At 37.8% G+C, this 20,818-nt stretch overlaps 1 protein-coding gene across 1 annotated transcript in view; it reads left to right on the top strand.

Moving 5' to 3' along the window:
• LOC309817092 (uncharacterized protein) overlaps positions 1–20,818 on the top strand; it is a 121,134-nt gene that overhangs the window by 50,267 nt on the left and 50,049 nt on the right. Inside the window, exons 2-3 of the mRNA XM_082645035.1 lie at positions 8,840–8,916; positions 17,510–17,699. Of these exons, the coding sequence (XP_082501161.1) occupies positions 17,600–17,699 (100 nt within the window). The 5' untranslated portion in view covers positions 8,840–8,916; positions 17,510–17,599. The remainder of the gene's footprint in view (positions 1–8,839; positions 8,917–17,509; positions 17,700–20,818) is intronic.

Raw genomic sequence — 20,818 nt, 5'->3', positions numbered from 1 at the left:
TTAGGGATGCCTTATTCTTAAGGGCTGTGTAATATTCCTTTAAACAAATGTATCCCGTTAATATATCCTGTGCACTGTTAATGATGTCTTAGGTTTCTTTTTCCTATTTTTTTGCTATTTCAAACAGTGTTTCAGTCTTTCAATATTTGACTACATACCTTTGAACTTGTGCTTTGTGTACATATTTGTAATATCAATTAATCAAGTTATAATAGCAGTTTTTTAAAACACCAAATGCTGATTTTCTTCTTACCTAGAAGAGAAATGGAGAGGGCTTACTAAAGCAGGCATTTCCTGTGTCTCTATTCTGCAGCCAATATGAAATGGCCCCGTGAAGTCCAAGGGCTCACTAATTATTTGTTAAATGAAATAATTAAATAAACAAAAGTTGTCATGTTTTAATTATACACAATGTATAAAATATTTTGAGTTACCAGATGTCATAAAATTTATAGAAACGTTATCCTCACTCTACAGATCAGGAAGGGAGACACAAAGTCTCAAAGATAAGAAGGAGCAGTGTCATCTTTAAACTCCAGCTCTTTGGAATCCAAATCTATACACTATGTGTATCTATGTATATGTGTATGTGTATGTATGGATGTGTGCATGTATGTATATGTGCATTGTGCATATGTTTCCACTTGTACGGGATGAATGCCAATTTGCAAGAGAAAATATTAGATACAATGATGGATAAAACTAAAATGATACCTAACATGCCTTAAATGCTTATTGAGTGGGACACTTGAGATAAATACTTGGCCTCACATTATCTCACATACTGAGGACAGTCACCCTAGGAGGCTCAGTCTATTGCTGTTGCCATTTTGCAGGTTAGAAAAAGCAAATTGAAGCTAAGCAAAGTTTAGTGGCTTGCCTAATATCATAGGAACTTGTAAGTGACAAAAGAAGACTCAACTCCAGATGGGATGGTCTCCAGAGCCCCAAAGCCTTAAACGCTACTTCTCTACTGGAAGTTAGAATAAATATGGCATAGATACCTTTTTAGACCTTGAAGATGATACGTATGGGCTGTGCTGAATCCCAAATGCATCTACATTTCCTACAGTTTCCTGTCCTTTATTTTCAAGTCTTCACTATACCTCTTGAGGACTCTGTCTCAGCTTCTATTATAATGAGATCTCTTCTGTAGTGAATATTCAGTTGTTTGATAAATAACTACATATTTTTTAAATGACAGACTCACCAGAATTGGCCATTACTTAATAATCACAAACACCAAGCTTATGAATATTCCATGCTCACTCATTTCTGCTGAGACTGTAATTATCCCACATTTCTATAGCTACAGATTATGCAGGGAACAATGGAAAATATATGTTTTGTGTGTCTTCTTTAACAATTTGATGATGGAAGAACACCTTGCAGTGTTGGAGATAATGTAAGAAATAGCCGCCTTTTGTTATTTGAGTGCTTGAAATAAAAATCTCAAATGGCAAGTTGTAATCCAAACCACAGTGATTATAGAAGACTGTATAAAAAGGTATACATTTTAAATTCATAAATCTAAATGACTCTATCTGCAAGTAAGTAAACTTTATTCAATTTTCCACAGCAACTACCCAATACCATCACCCAAAAAACTGCAGACACTGTACTGCTCAGATGTTAAAAAGTTTCAGTTTGGGATTCAATTGTTTCTTTGTTCCCTCCTGTTTTCTTTCAGTCAGTGAATATTAGAGTTGTTATAAGTGATCTGAGGGAGGGGCACACCGTTAAATGAGCACGCAGAATAGGGAGCCTGATGAAGGATGGCGACACAGGAAAGGCTTCCTTGAAGAAGAATGTTTAAACCTGATGAGGGGATCCAGAGGAGGTTGCCTGGCAGAAAGGTGGGATGTAGAGGCGGTAACAGACATTGGAAGAGCCCATAGAAAAAGCAGGGCACTTTCTAAAAGCTGGAGAGAGCCAGGGTGGTGATAGCATGGTGACTGAGAGGAACGGCAGTATGAGATGGGCAGAAGCCAGATCCTGCAGAGACTAGTAAACCATGGATAACAACGAATTTGAACATTTGCCGAGGAATGGTCACAAGCCATTGAAGGGCGTGAAGCTGGGGAGAGACACGATCTGAGTCCTGTTTATAAAAATCATGATCATTCCGGCTGCTGAGTGCTGAGTGCTGAGTGAGAAATGGAGAGAGAGAGACAGAGAGAGAGGGAGAGGGAGAGGGAGGGACAGAGAAAGGATTTAGGACATACCTGCAATAGTCCAGATAAAGATTATGCTGGCCTGGAGGCTTGGATCAGAAGAGTGAAAGTGACCTGGAGAGCAGTGCGTGGACTTGAGAGCCATTGTGGAAGTGAAATACACAGTCGAGAGTGATTGATTAGATGTTGGCAGTGAAAAGAGGAGAGTGTCAAGAGTGACTTAGAGATGAATGACTTGACAAACTGGGGAGACCGTGAGTTCTGTTTTGAACTTTATAACATTATTTCAAAATTCCCTATTTTATTGCCTGGGAATTTGTAGCAAGAAGAGAAAGGCATATATACACACACACACACAAGGACCACTTCCAAATTGTGCTTCACAATGCCAAGATTTTCAGCTACATCTTTGTGAGAAGGGCTGCTCTTTCTGTTAAGTTCACCACTCTATTCCCAGTGGCTATGACACCTGGGCATACAGTAGGTGCCCAGTAATGAGTCTATTAGAGCAGCTGAGCTGTGTTCCGATCTGGGATATAAGAGTCTTGGGGAGATGGCTGTCCTTTCCTTGTCCTTCCTTCCCCCGTCTTTATTTCTTTCTAAACTTGTACCTAAGTTTCTCATTTATGGGCTATTTTAGGGAGTTAGACAAACTGATACTAAAGTTCATGTGGAAGAAGAAATATATAAAAAGAGCCAGAAAAAAAAAAAAAACTTTGAAAAGAAAAGCTCTGATGGGGCCTAGTCCTAGCAAACATTAAAACATACTATAAAGCCTCTATAATTAAATCAGCATGGAACAGGTCCATATATAGACTAATAGACCAGTGAAATAGAAGAGAAAGGCTAGTCAGAAAGAGAAAAACAAATATCGTATATTAACGCATCTATGTGGAATCTAGAAAAACGGTACAGATGAACCGGTTTGCAAGGCAGAAATAGAGACACAGATGTAGAGAACAAACGTATGGACACCAAGTGGGGAAAGCTGGGGCAGGTGGGTGGTGGTGGTGTGATGAATTGGGAGATTGGGATTGACATATATACACTAATATGTATAAAATGGATAACTAATAAGAACCTGCTGTATAAAAAATAAAATAAAATTCAAAAATAATTAATTAATTTAAAAAAAGATGAGACAGCCTAGTACAGTCTGAGGTACTTATGGAAATTTAGTATATAATGAAGGTAGCATCTCAAAGCACTGAGATAAAGAAGGACTTTTTAATAAATGACATTGGGACAACTGAGTAGCCATCTGGAAAATGATAAAATTGGATCCATATTTCACACCATGTATAAGAATACACTCCAAATAGATTAGGGATCTAAAGTAAAAATATGAAACTATACAAGTACTAGAAAAAAAACATAGGTAAACTCTACTTCAACCATAGTGGAGAGAAAGCCTTCCAACTGTGACTCCAAATCCAAAAGTAATATAAGAAAAGATTGACAAATTTACTACAATAAAAGGAAGAAGTTACATGGCGGGGGGGAACCTAACAATAACATATATGAAATCAAAATACAACTGAAAACTGGGAGAAAATATGTATAAAATGTGCCACAATAATGTCTCCAATGGATTAAAATCTCTAAAAATTGAGAGACAAAGTGGCAAAAAGCTGATATTTTAAAATGCCAAAAAACAGAGAGTTCCCTGGTGGTCTCGTGGTTAGGACTCTGCACTTTAACTGACGGGGCCCAGGTTCTGTCCCTGGTCGGGGAACTGAGATCCCACAAGCTGTGCGGCACAGCCAAAATAAACTGCTCTGAAATAGATGAAGAACCCAACCACTCATAATTAGAGAAATGAAAGTTAAAACACTGACACAGAATTCGTCACCTATAACACTGGCGCAAATTAAACAGTGTGACAGTACATTCTGTTGGTGAGGCTGAGAGAGGCAGGAACTCTCAGACACTGCTGGTGGGAATGCCGACAGGTAGTTGGGCAAAATCTAACAAAACTCCACACGCATGCACCTTTGATCCTGCAGTTCCTCTTCTAGAAGTCTACCCTGAAGGTGCACTCCCAACAATATGAAAATACATATGCACAAGGTTGTCCCTTACAGCGTCGTTTGTCATTGCAAAATTTTGGAGAAAACCTAAGTGCCCATCCCTAGGAGCGGAGTTGAATAAATGATGGTGCGTCCACAAAATGGAGTACTGTGAGGCTGTAAGAAGAATGAGGACAAGTTCTACAATGTGATTTGGAGAGATTTCCAGAACATGCTGTTAAGTGAAAATAGCCAAATACGGAAAAATATCTATAGTACATTCTCCTTCATGTAAGAAAAAGAGGCTATTAAAAATATGCATGTACCTGCTCATTTGTGTAAAAGAAATGCAGGATGGTTAAACAAAAAACTAAATAGATCCATTACCTCCGTGGGGTGGTTGAGAAAAGCGTAGAAAGTAGTTGAAAGTGGGAACAGGGTAGCGGGAAAGGAAGGAGAGACATTTCTCTCTGAGTGTACTTTATCGTAGTGCTCTGACTTTTAGAACCAGAGTAATGAAAAATACACCAAAAAAATAGACATATAAGCAAAAAAAATTTATAAGCAAAGTCAATCAGGATGTGAGGGAAAGCCAAATGTGGAATATACATAGTAATAAATTAATGTAAGCATATCCCAAATGAAGCGGTAGAAGAAAAGAAGCAACCTAAGTGACTTTGGAAAACAGGATTTTAAGTGGATGTTATAAGGCCAGAGGCAAATAAGACCTGTTTTTAAATGCTGGGCTTGACTTTGTAAATCTGTTTCTCATAGAAGAATGAGTGAGCAATTCTAAGGTAACTTTATGTGTATACAAGGATAAAAAATAAGTGAATATATGACAGGTAATACAGTCAGGTTTCTCACTGTCAAAGAAAAAATGCACAAATTAATAAGATAAATAAGTCCTAAGGATGTCATGCACAACAGCATGATCATATTTAACAACACTGTATTGTATATTTGAAAGTTGCTGAGAGAGTAGATCTTAAAAGTTCTCATCGCAAGAAAAAAATTGTAACTATATGATGTGATGGATGTTAACCAAATTTATTGTGGTGGCCATTTCACAATATATACAAACATCAAATTATTTAGTAATACACCTTAAACTAATACAGTGTTATATGTCAGTTATATCTAAGAGATGTGTCTGTATGTGGTTTTGGAAACTGGATTGACAGGACTGAAAGAAAACTGAGAAGTAGAAATATCAACTTCAAAATTTCAGCATTTAAAAAAAAAAAAAAATTTCAGCATCATCTGTAATCTGAGAGGCTATTTTTTTCACTATGTATTATTTCTTAATAATATCACACATAGACATTCAATGAACATACTTGTTATAAGAGAAAAAGGGACCAGGTATCATTAAAAAAGAAGATGTGGCACATATATACAATGGAATATTACTCAGCCATAAAAAGAAATGAAATTGAGCTATTTGTAATGAGGTGTATAGACCTAGAGTCTGTCATACAGAGTGAAGTAAGTCAGAAAGAGAAAGACAAATACTGTATGCTAACACATATATATGGAATTTAAGAAAAAAAAATGTCATGAAGAACATAGGGGTAAGACAGGAATAAAGACACAGACCTACTAGAGAATGGACTTGAGGATATGGAGAGGGGCAAGGGTAAGCTGTGACAAAGTGAAAGAGCGGCATGGACATATATACACTACCAAACGTAAGGTAGATAGCTAGTGGGAAGCAGCCGCATAGCACAGGGAGATCAGCTCGGTGCTTTGTGACCGCCTGGAGGAGTGGGATAGGGAGGGTGGGAGGGAGACGCAAAAGGGCGGGGATATGGAAACATATGTATATGTATAACTGATTAAATTTGTTATAAAGCAAAAAATTAAAAAAAAAAAAAAACCTTAGGATGATTAAAAAAGTGTATTCCCACAGTAGTTAGCATGATATAACCTAGGAGTTAACAAACTTTCTGTAAAGACAGTAAGTATATATGGCTTTGTGCACCAAGAGACAAAATCAAGGATACTACTAGGTACTTTCATCAGAAAAAAGAAAACAGATTTTGACAGAAGTCTTTGGTGAATTTCAAAATATTAAAAAAATTATTCTTATTAAATAACAAAAGGTTATTATTAAAATATATAAGTATAATTTTTGTAATCATCAACTAATAATTACAAGAGTGAAATTCTTGTTTGTGAGAGGGATAGCACTAACTGTTATTCAAATTCAGTGTCCCCTATCACCATAATGACTGCAAGTGTGCATTTGTAAAAAACGTTATCGGTTCACCAAAAACAGGTAACTAGGGAGAGTTTGCCCATGCGCCGTAGCTTGCCAACCCCTAACCTGGCCCATGCCTACCCCTCCAACTTCACCTCTGCCATTTGCTCCCCTGTTACTCTGCCCAAGACCCAGTGGCTTTCTTTCCATTCCTCAAGCACCCCAAGTTTCCCCCTGCAGCTGGGGGGTCTTGACCCTTGCTGTTGCCTCTACCGGATACAGAGTCCCCAGCTCTGAACCTGGCCAGTCACATCATTTAAATCTCAGTTCAAATGTCAGTTTCTTAGGGAGGCTCACTCTGATCACCCCGTCTAAGTGCCAGCCCCTAACTCAGCCACTTCCTATTTCCCAAGTTAATGTCCTTTATAGCTCTTTTCACTCTCTGCAATGTCATACTTACGTGTTTGTTTAAAGGATTTCCTGTCTGCACCTCTAGTTGAAGGTCCATGACACAGAGAGTTAATGTTTGGTTCCAGCTAATGAATTAACCATTGCTTGGCATGTAGTGACTTCTTAATAAACACTTGAATCAATAATGATTGAAGAGAGAAAAAAGGGATTACTGTAACCCACATATTGCATATGCAATACAATGAAGGCTGGGCAGGAAAGACAGCAGTCACAGTGGGAGTTTTGGACACAAAGATTTCGCTGCTGTTCTGTTGGGATCCTGAGAGAAAGCGGCTAGCTGTAACCTTATAAATGCTTGGTAAGAACATCCATTTCAGGCCTGCCATTAACTTGTTCTAGGTCTGGAATCACTGCTAATTTTTCACCTAGCTTATACTTTGACCTTCAGAAGCAAATGAACATCAGATGAGATACAGACACTCACACAAACTTGACTGCATTCCATGCAAACTATAAAAATAGAGGAATGAAACATCACATTAAAAATGGCATGACCCGGGCTTCCCTGGTGGCGCAGTGGTAGAGAGTCTGCCTGCTGATGCAGGGGACACGGGTTTGTGCCCCGGTCCAGGAAGATCCCACATGCCGCGGATCGGCTGGGCCCGTGAGCCATGGACGCTGAGCCTGAGCGTCCGGAGCCTGTGCTCCGCAATGGGAGAGGCCACAACAGTGAGAGGCCCGCGTACCACACACAAAAAAGGCATGACCCTACAATTCCCCCAAATAATCAGGGTGTCCAGAGTCATATGTGAGTCAGTAAGTAGAAAGATTCATATGAACACATAATGGTAGCCAGTGTCTCTGAAAATAAAAGATTTCCTATTCTAAATGTAACGGTATTCTAAGTGGAGAAGGTAAAATGCAAACGACTGAGTATCAAAATTTAGTATAAAAGCTGCTGGGTATACAGAGAAATGAAAAGGAGAAGGGAAGCTGGAATTAGAAAAGATTCTAGAATTATAATTGTCACAAGCTTAGGGAAGAAAATTAGCCATCTTACCAGACACTGCAGTGAGGAGAAAACTTGTAAATTAGATTTATAGGGAAGTAACCTCAACATAGACAAAAAATAAACAGAAAAGAACAAAGTTAAGCACCACTTGTAACTAACCTTGGAGAGATCAACTCTTTGATGGATTCAGTAGCCTACCTAGAGTACGTGTCTGTCTAGCGATGATTAACTACTGAATTGAAAACAGATTTACGTGTAGTTTAGGACACCCATTTGCAAGAGCAACATATATTAAAACTTTTATAGAATAATAGTTTATATGAAAGTCAAATAAGGAAAACTTGTTCTTCCCCTCAGTGAAGTCAGCGGGGATTGTTCAAAATCGTTAGAGTGCTTGCTTTGTTTTAAAATCATATGAACAGTTTAAAAATTATTTCATAAATACCAAGAATAAGAAAATATCATATACAATCCAATTTCCCTACTATTCAACTGACTTTATTGTCTGGGCAATGTTCATCTCTTTGTTTTATGCGTGTAAAATATTATGTAGTTATAATAATAGCTATCATAAATAATTTTGTATTCTGTATATTCTTACTGTATCACAAACATTCTTAGGTGACTATATTGTCTTTATTGTTCTCATTTTTTATGACAGCTGAGTAGCCCATATCAACATTGCATGATTGTTTATTTTTGTATTTTTTCCTAATTTTTCTTTATTAAAATACGGTTGAAGCTTTTACATTGTTTTTGAAGGGAAAGCATTTTCAATTTAGTTCACTACAGACTAGTTTGAAAATAATATCCACACAAGAAGAGAATTACCCACAAAAGTCATTCTGAAAACATCCATGTTTTATTTATGTGCATCTTCAATTTCATGTCACAAAAAGTACAGAGAGAACGTTGTACTCTATACTTTCCATTAACATTATGCCCAACATATTCTGTTTCTATTTAGTGATTTTTTTGTACCCTCCCTACAGTTACTGTGGCTCACATTACTCTACATTTTTTTCTTTAGGTAATTCACTGTTCTCTGAAACTGGTCCTCTAATGAACTCGTGTCCTGGTGCATTACCTGCTTCCTCCCACTGAAATGTAAGTATCGTGAGGGCAAGAACCTGGCCTGTCTGTCCAGTACTGTCTCTGCAAGGTCTGGAAAGGTGCTAGACCCAGACAGGGTACTCAATGAATGATATTGGACAAAAGAGTAAATGAAAATCAGAATGGTCGCAGAGCAAGTGTAGAGCTACGTTTTGCATCCCAGAGCTCTGACTCCACAACGGTTCTCTAATACAAAATGGAAGGCTAACCCATGTGGCATCTTCCTTTCTCTCATTCCCTCAGTGAGGTGGTGATAGTGAGTGTTTCTTAAAAGGATTATAACTTCCTGTGGTTACAAGGGATTTTGCAGTAAATCTTCCCAGCCCCTCGAGAAAAAGGGAAACTTAGATTCCCAAGATTTAGCAGTAAACTAAGAGCAGTCTAGAGATGCTTAGCTGTTCTCAACTGTAAATATTATGACATACTATTTTATGATACTATTTTATAATATTTTAGTGATGTCAAAGGATGTGAGCTTTGAAGTCACTTGGCAGATGACATAATATTAATTCTACTAATTCCCAGCCACATAACCTTGTCCAAGTCACTTCCTCCTTTCTACCTCAGGTTCCTCTTCTACAAAATGGGGGACAATCATAATGCCCTTTCAGATGATTGTGGTGAGGACTAAGGATTAAGTAAATTGATATAAAAACAACTATATGTCTATATTTACATGTATTTGGAGTGCTGCTTTATCTATAGAAAACATTCCATAAATATTAACTATAATCATCATCAGCATGTAATGGTCAGTAGTTTTGCAAATCCAATTAACTTTTCACTTGTAGAATTAAAAAAACAGAGTTCACAAAGTATTCCTTTAAATAAATAGGACACGTTCAAGGCTATTCCTCGAATATCCCTCTTACTTATTTGCATTACACTATGTCTCTTGACTGGAAGAGAGAAGGAAGGATGACCAACGTTTTGCTGGAAATGGTGCATAACTGTGGCTTTGAACATGCAAATGCATCATTCATGTGAATGTCATTGATCACGTGTGCTCAGGAGAGGTGGGGGGGGATGTTAAGTGATGCTGCTTTTGACTATAAAAATCCCAGGGGCCAAATTATGTAAATTCTTTTGGAGTTCAAGAGAGTGTCCTGCCAACTAGTGGATGTAATAAATGTTGTTGATGTTGTAATGAAGATACTTAAGTTTCTGATAAAATGGCTTCTTCTTTGGTCCTTGCTTTAGGACCAAAGGCTTTCCTTGAAGGTGAAGGGGATTTATGTTTTTACCTAGACTCATAAATTAAGTGGAAAAAAATCCTATCTGAGGCAAAGAAAGACTCTTCTCTTAGACATAAGTGTGTTCATAGGCTCTAGCATATTCTTTCTCACAGGCAGCACCTGCTGGAAATCTTTAGTAAGAAATGCAGCTTATTGTACTGACTCTCTTCCCACCTTTTCAAAAATTTTTTTTCTTTTCTTCCAAATACTTGTTAAGCAATGATGAGTTGGTAAAATCTGCACACAAATGAGAACATGTAATTATGGTCAGGAAGACAATCCATTTAGTACGGATAAAATTCCATGCCATAGATAAAAAATGTCATCCACAGTAGCTTCATTATAGACAGAGAGGCCAGGATCAGCTGTGCTGCAGTAACAAACTTCAAAACCTCAGAGTTTCAAACCCATAAGAGTTTATTTCCTACTCATGCCGATTCTACTCTAGTCTTTGTCTCTTCACAGTCACTTTCTTGAAATGCTGACTCAGAGATTCAGACCTTTCTTGTCTTTTGACCTCAACATCTCATTATTCATCCTCTGTGATCACCACTAGAGGGAAAGACAGATCCTGTAGAACTCACAACCATTCTGCGATGCGTTGATTTGCTGAAGACCATAGGCCACAACTAGTCATAATGCCCCCACCTAACTGCAAGGAAAATGGAAAAGGTTTGGGGAGAGGGAGGTGTCACATAAATATTAATGATCAGTAGAATGTAAAGGTACAATTACCAAAATGTATTCTGAGAAATATGAGGGCTATAAGGTATTCTGAAGAAAAATGCAAGAGGCCAGAGGCATCCAGTTAACTAAAACACTATTGCTAATCTGACCCTTTAAATTCCCCACTTAGAAATTCTCAATGCACGTTAGCCGGCTGTCAACTCTGAGAAACCATTCTACCAATAGGCATGATTATCTTTGTTTAATGCAGTTTTTTTTTTTTTTGCCAACTCGATTGACCATAGAATAATTCCTTTTCACAACATCCATGAATCTAATGTCCCATTGAACTCACATTAGACAAATACTCCATTAGGCATCTTGAAATACTGAAGTGAAAAACCTAATGGGCACTTAATACATATTTATTGCCAGAACATTAAATGAATGAATGAGGAGTCACTTTTCAGAGTCAGGGACACCCATTAAATCAGATTTTCGGGGATAAAGTTCTACACGACACCTACCTTGAAGTTGAAAAATAAAAACCGTAGGTCAAGCAACTAGCTTTTGCTTATAAGATGCTACACACCAATTTTGATGGGTTTTGTTGTTGTTTTTGCCTCTGTGCTGACTTGAGTGGTTTTTTGGTGTTGTCAGCCATAGCTCATCTGCCCAAGATTTCACAGTGGAATCGTCAGGGTGATCGTACGTGTACAGCTCAGCATGTGCAACCCATCCCACACTTCTGTCCACGTAGAAATTTAGGAGTGGAAAACAAACCCCGCATTGTGATGGAGAGAATTGAAATTATATGTTGCATAAGCCGTGCTCTAGATGGCGTTCCACGCTAAAAACCTCGCCGGCTCACAGTAGGGAGACGCGGCAACAGACGCAGTGCTAGTGTACATTCCACGCAATCCAGTGCAGTGCAGTTCTGAGCAATGCTCAGGCATTGGAGCAGTACCTAATGGTTTGCCTTGGGTCCAGAGAGTGGCTGGTTATTGGCGGCAAAGCCTGGAATCTGGGAGGAGAAAACAATATGGAAGCAATATTATTTGCCATCTAATTTTCTGTAATCCAGAAGGACGTTGTGCTGAATGATAACACACAGAGGAAAGATTAAATGTAATAACATAATATTCACACTCTGCATCAGAAGTTGCTACTTTAGGCGCCATGGAGGCAGATGGCTGGCACTGGCCGTTGCCAGGAGGTGTTAAGTGGGTAAGTGGTACTGAGGAATAGAGTCATCTGTGGGGAAAATGACAGTCATGAACTGCTTGTAATGCTGTGAAAACTCAATGAATTTGATTAAACGCAGATTGCAAAACCGTTTCCTGGACGACCACTGGACACAATCGTTTATACCGAAACGCGCTTTCTCCCAGGGACAATTCTGACAGGAAAACTGCCGTTTCTGCTGCCAGTTTGTTGAGCATCTTGACAAAGAACGTGACCAAGGAGATGAAAATAGCCCTGTCCTCCTAGCAGAGTCACCAGGTCCCCATACACACAGTTGTCTAACTCTGCGGGAAGGTCTTCTGGGAGGGGCAAGGTGAGCATGATTACAAGCCATCCTAGCTCTGGGAGACAAATTTGTGTAAAGTTTTTGTGAGATCTTATCCTATATTCTCAGTGACCACACTACCTGTGTTAGATTAAGGTGCCTACTGTACAGTTTATTTAGTGTGGGTAAGACAGAGACACTACAGTGGTAACAGAGCAGTTACCTGTATAAGGTTTGCAGGCTCATGTCAAGGGCACATACAGAAAGAGATGGGAATGGGGAGTCATATAGATTAGGGTGGCCCTGCACCAAGTGTGGTTCTAGGGCCCATGGGGATATGCCAACACTTCCTTACTGTTCACGATAAGACAAATGCAAAAATTGAGAGTAGAAATGTTTAACCATTTGACAATTTTGTTTAACCTCATACTAAACAAATGGACTTTGTATTATTTGTGCCTTTTTTTTTTTTTTTTTTTTTTTAGCGGTTTGCGGGCCTCTCACTGTTGTGGCCTCTCCCGTTGCGGAGCGCAGGCTCTGGACGCGCAGGCTCAGCAGCCATGGCTCACGGGCCCAGCCACTCAGTGGCATGTGGGATCCTCCCAGACCGGGGCACGAACCCGTGTCCCCTGCATCGGCAGGCGGACTCCCAAACACTGCGCCACCAGGGAAGCCCTATTTGTGCCTTTTTGAATTTTTACTTTTCTGGTAATTCCTTTTTATTATACTTTACAAAAGTTCTGTGATGGATTGGGAATTTCACCACAGACAGTTTGAGAATCAACAAATTGGAGTTGCAGAGGCAGATTTAGTCTGCATCTCTTACAAGGTTTATTGCTTTTAGCAAAGTTTTGTTTTTCTCAACATTTGATAAGTAGATTATATCATTATTAAATAACTGGGTACACCATGAACCCCTCACATAAACTACTGAAAAATAATTAAAATGTTTAGATAATCCATGCCTACTAATCTGAACATTGCACAAGGTGAGTGATTGATTAAGTTCAATATTGTGGAAGAGTGAATGGATCAGGTAACACACACACTTGCTTTTTTCCTGTATTCAGTTCATGCAGCAAGTATTTGTTAAGCATAAACCTTGTTCGAGACACGGTTCCAACTGCTGAGGATATGCAAGTAAATAAAAAATTGTAAAGACTCCTGCCTATGGGGAGTTTATATATGATCAGGGGCTACAGTTAAGACAGAATAGTTATAATTAATAAGTAAATGGTATGATTGATTTGAGATTGAAAGTTGCTATAGAAAAATAAGAGAAGTATCGCAAGGCATGGAAAGAGGGAAGATTTTAAACGTGGGTTCAGATTGAGCTCCAAGTTAAAAAAATGACATTTCAACAAAGACATGAAGAGCTCAAGTTAGCCATGTGGATATCTGGAGGGGGAATAGGCCAAGTAGAGGTAACAGCCAGTGCAAAGGTCCTGTGTTAACAAGTATATAGCATACTTGAGAAGCAGCATGGAGGCCAGTGTGGCTGAAAGAGAGAGGACAAGAGAAAAGTGAATAGTTGAAGACAGAGAGGCAGTTTGAGTCCTTGTAGGCCATTGTGAGGATTTAGTTTTTCACTCTGAGTGAGATAGGAGCCCTTGACAGTTTGAAAAGAGGACATGGCTTTTCTTATATTTTAAAGGATTATAAGGCTATCACAGCAATCCAGGTAAAAGATGATGGCGGATCCAACCAGAATGGTAGCGATGGAAAAGGTGGAAAGCAGTCAGGTTCCAGTCAGGTATTTTTAAGGCAGAATCAACAGGATTTCCTGACATTCTGGGTATAAGGTATACCTTATACTCAGTATACCTGCAAGATATGGGTAGAGCAGATTATATAAACATGGGGGTATATCTGAGCTTTGTTTGGAACATGTGAAATCATTCGTATCTATTAGGCATCTAAGTATCTCAAGATGTCAAGTATGCAGTTGCAGTCCAGAGTTTGCAGGAGACATAAATTTGGAAATAGTTGCAAATAAATACATTTAAAGCAGTAAAACCAGATGAGATTACCAAAGAAACGAGTGTAGATAGAGAAAAGGACTATAGACTGAGATCTGAGACACTTGGGCATCAAGAAGTTATGGAAAAGAGAAATTGGCAAAGGAGACTGAGAAGGAGGGACCAATAGGACAAGAGGACAGTCAATAGGGGTGGGATTTTGGAACCAAGTGAAAAAAGTATATCAGGGAGGAAGAACTCATCAAATGCTTTGTCAAATGCTGCTGATGGTCACATATGGTGAGGACTGAGACCTTTGGATTTAGAAATGTGGAGCTCATGGATGACCCTGTAATGGTATAATGGTGTGTGGAGTGGCGAAGAAAAAGTCCTATGGGAGTAGTTTAAAAGAGCCTGGCCAGAGATGAATTGGAGACAGGGAACAAAAACAAGTCTCTTAAGGAGTTATGATCACAAGGGAGTAAATATATGGAGCAATTGCTGATGGCAGAAGTGGGGTCAAGAGAGATGCTTTATGTAAATTCCAAGAGAGTTTCTTCTGGGGAAAACATCAAATCAGTAATAGAACTGGTCATTGAGAGGGAAGACATACTCCGAGGTGGTTCTCAAATGAGCCAATTTGGGAGACTAAGTAATGGAGCTGCCAGAGGTGAACACAGTCACAGCAGAGAACCCTCTAACGCAAGAACAGGAACCGCTGTATGAATTGCTTGTCTGATTTCAGGGGCTACACTTTTTAAATTCTGTAAGTGGTGCTTACCAGGCAGATTGCAGACATTCGTTTGCAAATGCAAACTCCTTTGTAACCATCATTGAGCCATTTGTACAATCACATATTTCTTCACACGAGTAATTAATACTGATACTTAAATACTAAATTGATAGGCTTTCTTGCTCTCTTGCTTACAAGCTCTTCACAGTCTAGCTGTAATTAAGAATCAGCAGAGACAGTTCTTCAAGGGAATGGGTGGAAGTCTACTGTCCTCAGTTTTGGATTGATGTGTATTAACTAAAGTAGAAGTAAAAGCAACAAGGCTCCTTTCTTTTCAGTTTTTTGCCTTTCAGAACATTTTATCCTAATGAAGGAAGATAAAAATATATTGTATATTTATTATATATAAATATAATATATAATTACTTTTGCAAAATATATAATTATATAAATTATGTAATTATATTTACAAAATACAAATACAAAAATATTTAAAAATACAAAGTATTATATATATATCTGCCATAGGTGTGTGTGTATGCATGTATGTGTGTATATACAGCATATATGTAATATAAAATATTATATATATTTATATATTATAATATAAAATATATTTACATATATATACACACCTTTGACAAATATATATAAATACATAATATTTTATATTTTGTAATATATTTTGTAAGTTTATATATTGCGATATTTTATAATATATAGTGTATTTCAATATCATGGTACTCACTTATATTAAATATTACTATCTCAGAGGTATAATACAAAAGGAAAATTTTGGTCAGCAATGCCATTGTCCATTGCAGATGTACCTGGTCAATGGATGGTTTACTTTTGTCATTCAGGATCCCAGGCTTCTTCCCTATTGTGACTTTGCCTTCCTTTAGGGTCCTGGATAAAGCCTATTTTCTTCTTAACTACTTTGACCTAGAAGTGACATATATCTCTTCTACTCACATTGCATCAGTGAGAACTAGTTGTATGGCACCCCTTAGATGCAAGGAGCCCTGGGGACTGCAGTCATGTTTACTCTAGTCAGCCCCTTCTAACACAACTCTATACTATGTAAGGAAATCATGTCACTCTGGGGGCCAGCCAGCCATCTGCTACAGGGAAAGAGTATTTCAAGGTCAGAGGCAATCATTTCAGTATCTGATGCTCTTTGCCTACATAATATTCCAAAGAATTTAGAGTTATGCTATACGGAGAAAAGCAAAGGGAAGACTTAAGAATGTTCTAATATGACTTAATGTTTGATAAATTAGAGCCCTCTGAATTAAGTGAGAAAATTGGGGAGTTTTTTTATCTTACAGAATTTATCAGCCTGGAAATCTGGAAAATGAACCATGAATCTTGTCATACCCTATACTTCACAACTAGCATTAATTATATATTTGCACCATGAGGCATTTGTTGCTTTCTTATTTACAAGATCACATTAATGACTAGTGGCAATGTTGAAGAACAGTTGACATCAGTGCCACTCAAGAGAGTAACAACAGGAAGAATAATGTCCTGGGACAGCCACTAAAATCAAACTTAGATTGAAGACTAGGGAAATGATCATTCCTCATCATAATTGTAATATATAAAATATTAAACATTTTTCTTCATTTTGACATTTTAATCACATCCCATACTCCTCATATAGAGATATTTCTTCGAATTTTTTGAGACTTCTTTAGTTTATATAAATACATATACTTATATTGTATATAATATGTATATATTTAACATAACATTTGGTTTGTGTTTTTCATTTTTTGGTATCGGTGTTGGTGAATCCTTTATTTAAAAGCTTAATGTCTGAACTGAGAGCAATGCACACAACAATCGCAATATTAGAATCTCAATAAATCTACTCAGCATAATGAACTGAATTCCTTGTACTTTAGGTGTCACGTTGCTCTTTCTTTGACTTAGTGTGTATTGAGGTCTGTGAAAATAGATAGCCACAGTGAAAGTTCAATAGATAGCAAGTTAAAATGGAAAAGAAAACTTGCTTTTTAAATAATCTTTGGCAAGAGACGTGAAATTTAGGAACCAGGTAGATCATTTTGTACCAAACTTCTTCCCTGCTCCCCTCCACCGGAAAATTGTCATTTTAAAAATCTACATTTAAAAAACAATCCCTGTGTCAGCATCAGTTTATTGAAAAGTCATCTCATCTCATAAGAAATATCATAAGAGTACATATTTTGGGGAAGAAAAAAAGGCTTTTCCTTTATCACTGAGATGAGCAGAGTGTAAAAGTATGCTTAGAAATAAATAGTTAAGGAAATCAACTAGACCCTACAACCTTTAAAATATCTCAACCTTAAAATGTCATGAAGTAGTATTTGCAACTTGAAGGGGTATTCCATAAATATTTATTAAATGTTTAATTAAATTAATTTACTAAATGTAAAATCTTAGTGATTGTGTCAGAACCCCTCTCTACCTTTCTCCACCCAATTTGCTGCCACAGGAAATGTACAGTCATCAGGCAACTTTGCCCTTTGGCCCTGAATTATGTTTGGCCAATCAGAGCACCAATAGGAGGTTGTAGAAGAGAAGGATGAAGGTGTGGCATTACTTCACCTGGACCCTCCCTACAAGATTGTCTCAGGCTACGTGGAAAGATCACATCACTGCTCAGTGCTGCCATAACTTCAAAGGTCAGTGCTTCTAAAAATCACTCACTTCACTAAAGTGTGGAGATGGTAACAGCTCTGCTGTTATGAGCCCGGAATACACCAGTGTCCCTGTGGTTTCTCTACACCATGCCCTCACTTTCCAAGACGTCTTAATTTGAGAGTGCCATCTGTGACCCCAACCCAGGATTCTGACTGATTCAATGATAATGATTTACAAAATATGATGCCTATCACTATAGGGTTCTATACGGTCATGTATGAAAATAAGACACATAGAGAAATAAATACAATAGATGTTAAAAGCAGTAAGGGCCATATGAGAACAACTAAAATGTCATGGAAGTTTCAAAGACAGAGTAATTGCTTCTTGGGCAATCAGGGAAGATTTCATGGAGGACATTTAAATGGGACCTTGAAAGATGGGCACTATTTGCATAAGGAATAATACACTTTCAGGTGAAAGAAATAGTGTAAAAAAGTGAGCAATTTTTGGCTTGGTTTATTTGGAGAACTGTAATTGTTTTATTGGAGTATATAAGAGACAAAGAGAATAAAAAGGAGAATAAAAATAAGTAGGCCAGGGATGAGTTGAACTCAAATATTGGAGTGATTAGAAATTTGGTAGATATTTTAAAATCAGTGATGCCAACAGGTACATGAAAAAGTACTCAACATCACTAATCATTAGGGAAATACAAATTAAAACCACAAAAAGATATCACCTCACACTTTTTAGAATGGGTGCCATCCAAAAGACAAGAGATAACAAATGCTGGTGAGGATGTAGAGAAAAGAGAACCTTTTTTGTACTTTTGGTGGGAATGTAAATTGGTGCAGCCACTATGGAAAACTATATAGAGGTTGCTCAAAAAATTAAAAATAGAACTGCCATATGACCCAGTAATTCCATTTTTGGGTATGTATCTGAAGGAAATCACCTGAAGAGATATCTGCACACCCATGTTTATTTCAGCATTATTTACAATAGCTACAGTATGGAAACAGCTGGAATATCCATCGATGAATGAACAAAGAACGCACGGTGTATATATAATAGAAATCTATTCAGCCACAAGAAAGAAGAAAATCCTGCCAGTTGTGACAACCTGGAGGAATCTTGAGGGCATTATGCTAAGTGAAATAAGTCAGACAGAGAAAGAGAAATACTGTGTGATTTCACTTATATGTGGAATCTAAAAAGCCCAAGCTCATAGAAACAGATCAGATTTGAGGTTACCAGAGATGGGTGTTGGGGATGGAGGAATTAGGTGAAGGTGGTTAAAAGATACCCATTTCTAGTTATAAGGTAAGTGAGCTCTGGGGATGTAATGTATAGTATGAAGACTATAGTTAGCAATACTGTTTTATATATTTGAAAGTTGCTGATAGAGTAGTTCTTAAAAGTTCTCACCACAAGAAAAAAAATTGTAACTGTGAGGCGATGGATGTTAGCAAAAGTTGTGCTAATCATTTTGCAATATATACATATTTCAAATCATTATGCCATTCCCCTGAAACTGATACAGTCAATTATATCTCAGTAAAACTGGGGGAAGAAAGAAGAAATTTACACATATCAGAAAAATTAGTAAAAATAAAAACCAATGGTGAGTTCATAACTATCTTATTGCAGATAAAATTGTCATCAATATATAAACATTTGAGAAAAAACCCTGAACATTAGGAAAATTAATTTGGCAATAAGATTAAAGGTTAAAAAGGGAAACTTTGGGTGGAATTGTTAGAGTCCGCACGAGGGTGTAACGTGGAGTGAAGACGAAGGGTTGATGGAAATTGACAGAAAGAGCTATGAGTCTGGGGGACGGGAGAGCCAGCCTGTAGAGGCAGGACTTGGAGGAACGTGGCAAAGGCAGTTCCAGATGGCAGACGGGAAGGATGGAGGTGGCACTAATGGTCATTTGGAAGTCATTAGAAGAAACAGTTTGGGGAAGAAAACACCTTGAATTTTGATAAACAACAAACGTCACTTCTGCCAGCCCGACATTAAGATGAACTTGAGGACCAGATGGTCACAAATGTGAAGTTGGATCCCAGCAAAGAGGGTAGAGCCAGGATATAAACTTGGGAAAGGTCTAAAAGAGGGGATCATTGAATCACATGCAGGAAATGAAACTTGCATCAGTGCCCACATATATGAAGAGGAGGAATGAGAAGATTAAGAGGTATGAAGGTAGAGTTAAACATGTTAATGTGTAGAAAGGATTTAGTGCAGTGCCTGGGTCAGAGTAAATGTGTTTAATAAAATGTTGGCTATTACTGAAGTCACTGTTAGTGTTGAGTTAAGGTGAGTCAGGACAGTGAAGTATTACGGAAGCTAAGAGGCTTTAAAGAAGGACTAATTTTGCTACAGTTTCAAATGCTCTAATGCTGGGATATAGAGAGATATGTATTTGGAATATATATCTAGAAAGATATAGAGAGATGGAGAAAGAAATAGATAAACAGATAGTCTGCTCTCTGGTTGTCCTCAAATATTCTGACACTCTGGGATCAGTGTTTATCTTTTGTATCGCTTCCAATGAACTGTGGAAGACTTAGTGATTCATCTTCAATATCATCAAAATTTGTATTGGTTTGTGTTGGTTAAGTGCACAGGCCATCCAGTCAGACTGCCTGGGTTGAATCCTGGCTTCATTTCTTACTAGATCTGTGAGGTTGGACAAGTTGCTTAGCCTTTCTGTTCCTCAATTTTTTCATCTGTAAAATGGAGTCATGATATTACCTACTTCTGTTATGGAAATGACTTAAGTACTTTAAAAGCAACTTTCCTAATGTAACTAATAAAGATTAGTTGCTATAGTATTTATTGTTTTCTGCTCCCACATAATTATATATCCCTGTCTTCATCTCACTTTCTACATGTGTTATTCTCTTTGCACCCATGTTGCACCACACTGGATATTGTTATAATTGTTGTAGCTGAAGTACTGGAGAAAATTGAGAAAGACAACACAGTGTAAAACAGAATGGGCATGAGTTTACCTTCGAGAAAGAGGTTTCCTCGCCATCTTGGCTGTGAGGAATTTGTAAGAGCTCTCCATCTCACTCAGGATGTGTCCCACTACTGAAATAATCTTCTCAAATCTGTGTTACTCTCTATGTCTGGGCTAAGAAACAGA

The sequence above is a fragment of the Mesoplodon mirus genome, assembly GCF_964341445.2.
Source record: "Mesoplodon mirus genome assembly, chromosome: 15".
NCBI classification, from domain to species: domain Eukaryota; kingdom Metazoa; phylum Chordata; class Mammalia; order Artiodactyla; family Ziphiidae; genus Mesoplodon; species Mesoplodon mirus.
The sequence above is the reverse complement of the archived record's forward strand: the minus strand, read 5'-3'. Positions and strand labels throughout refer to the sequence as shown.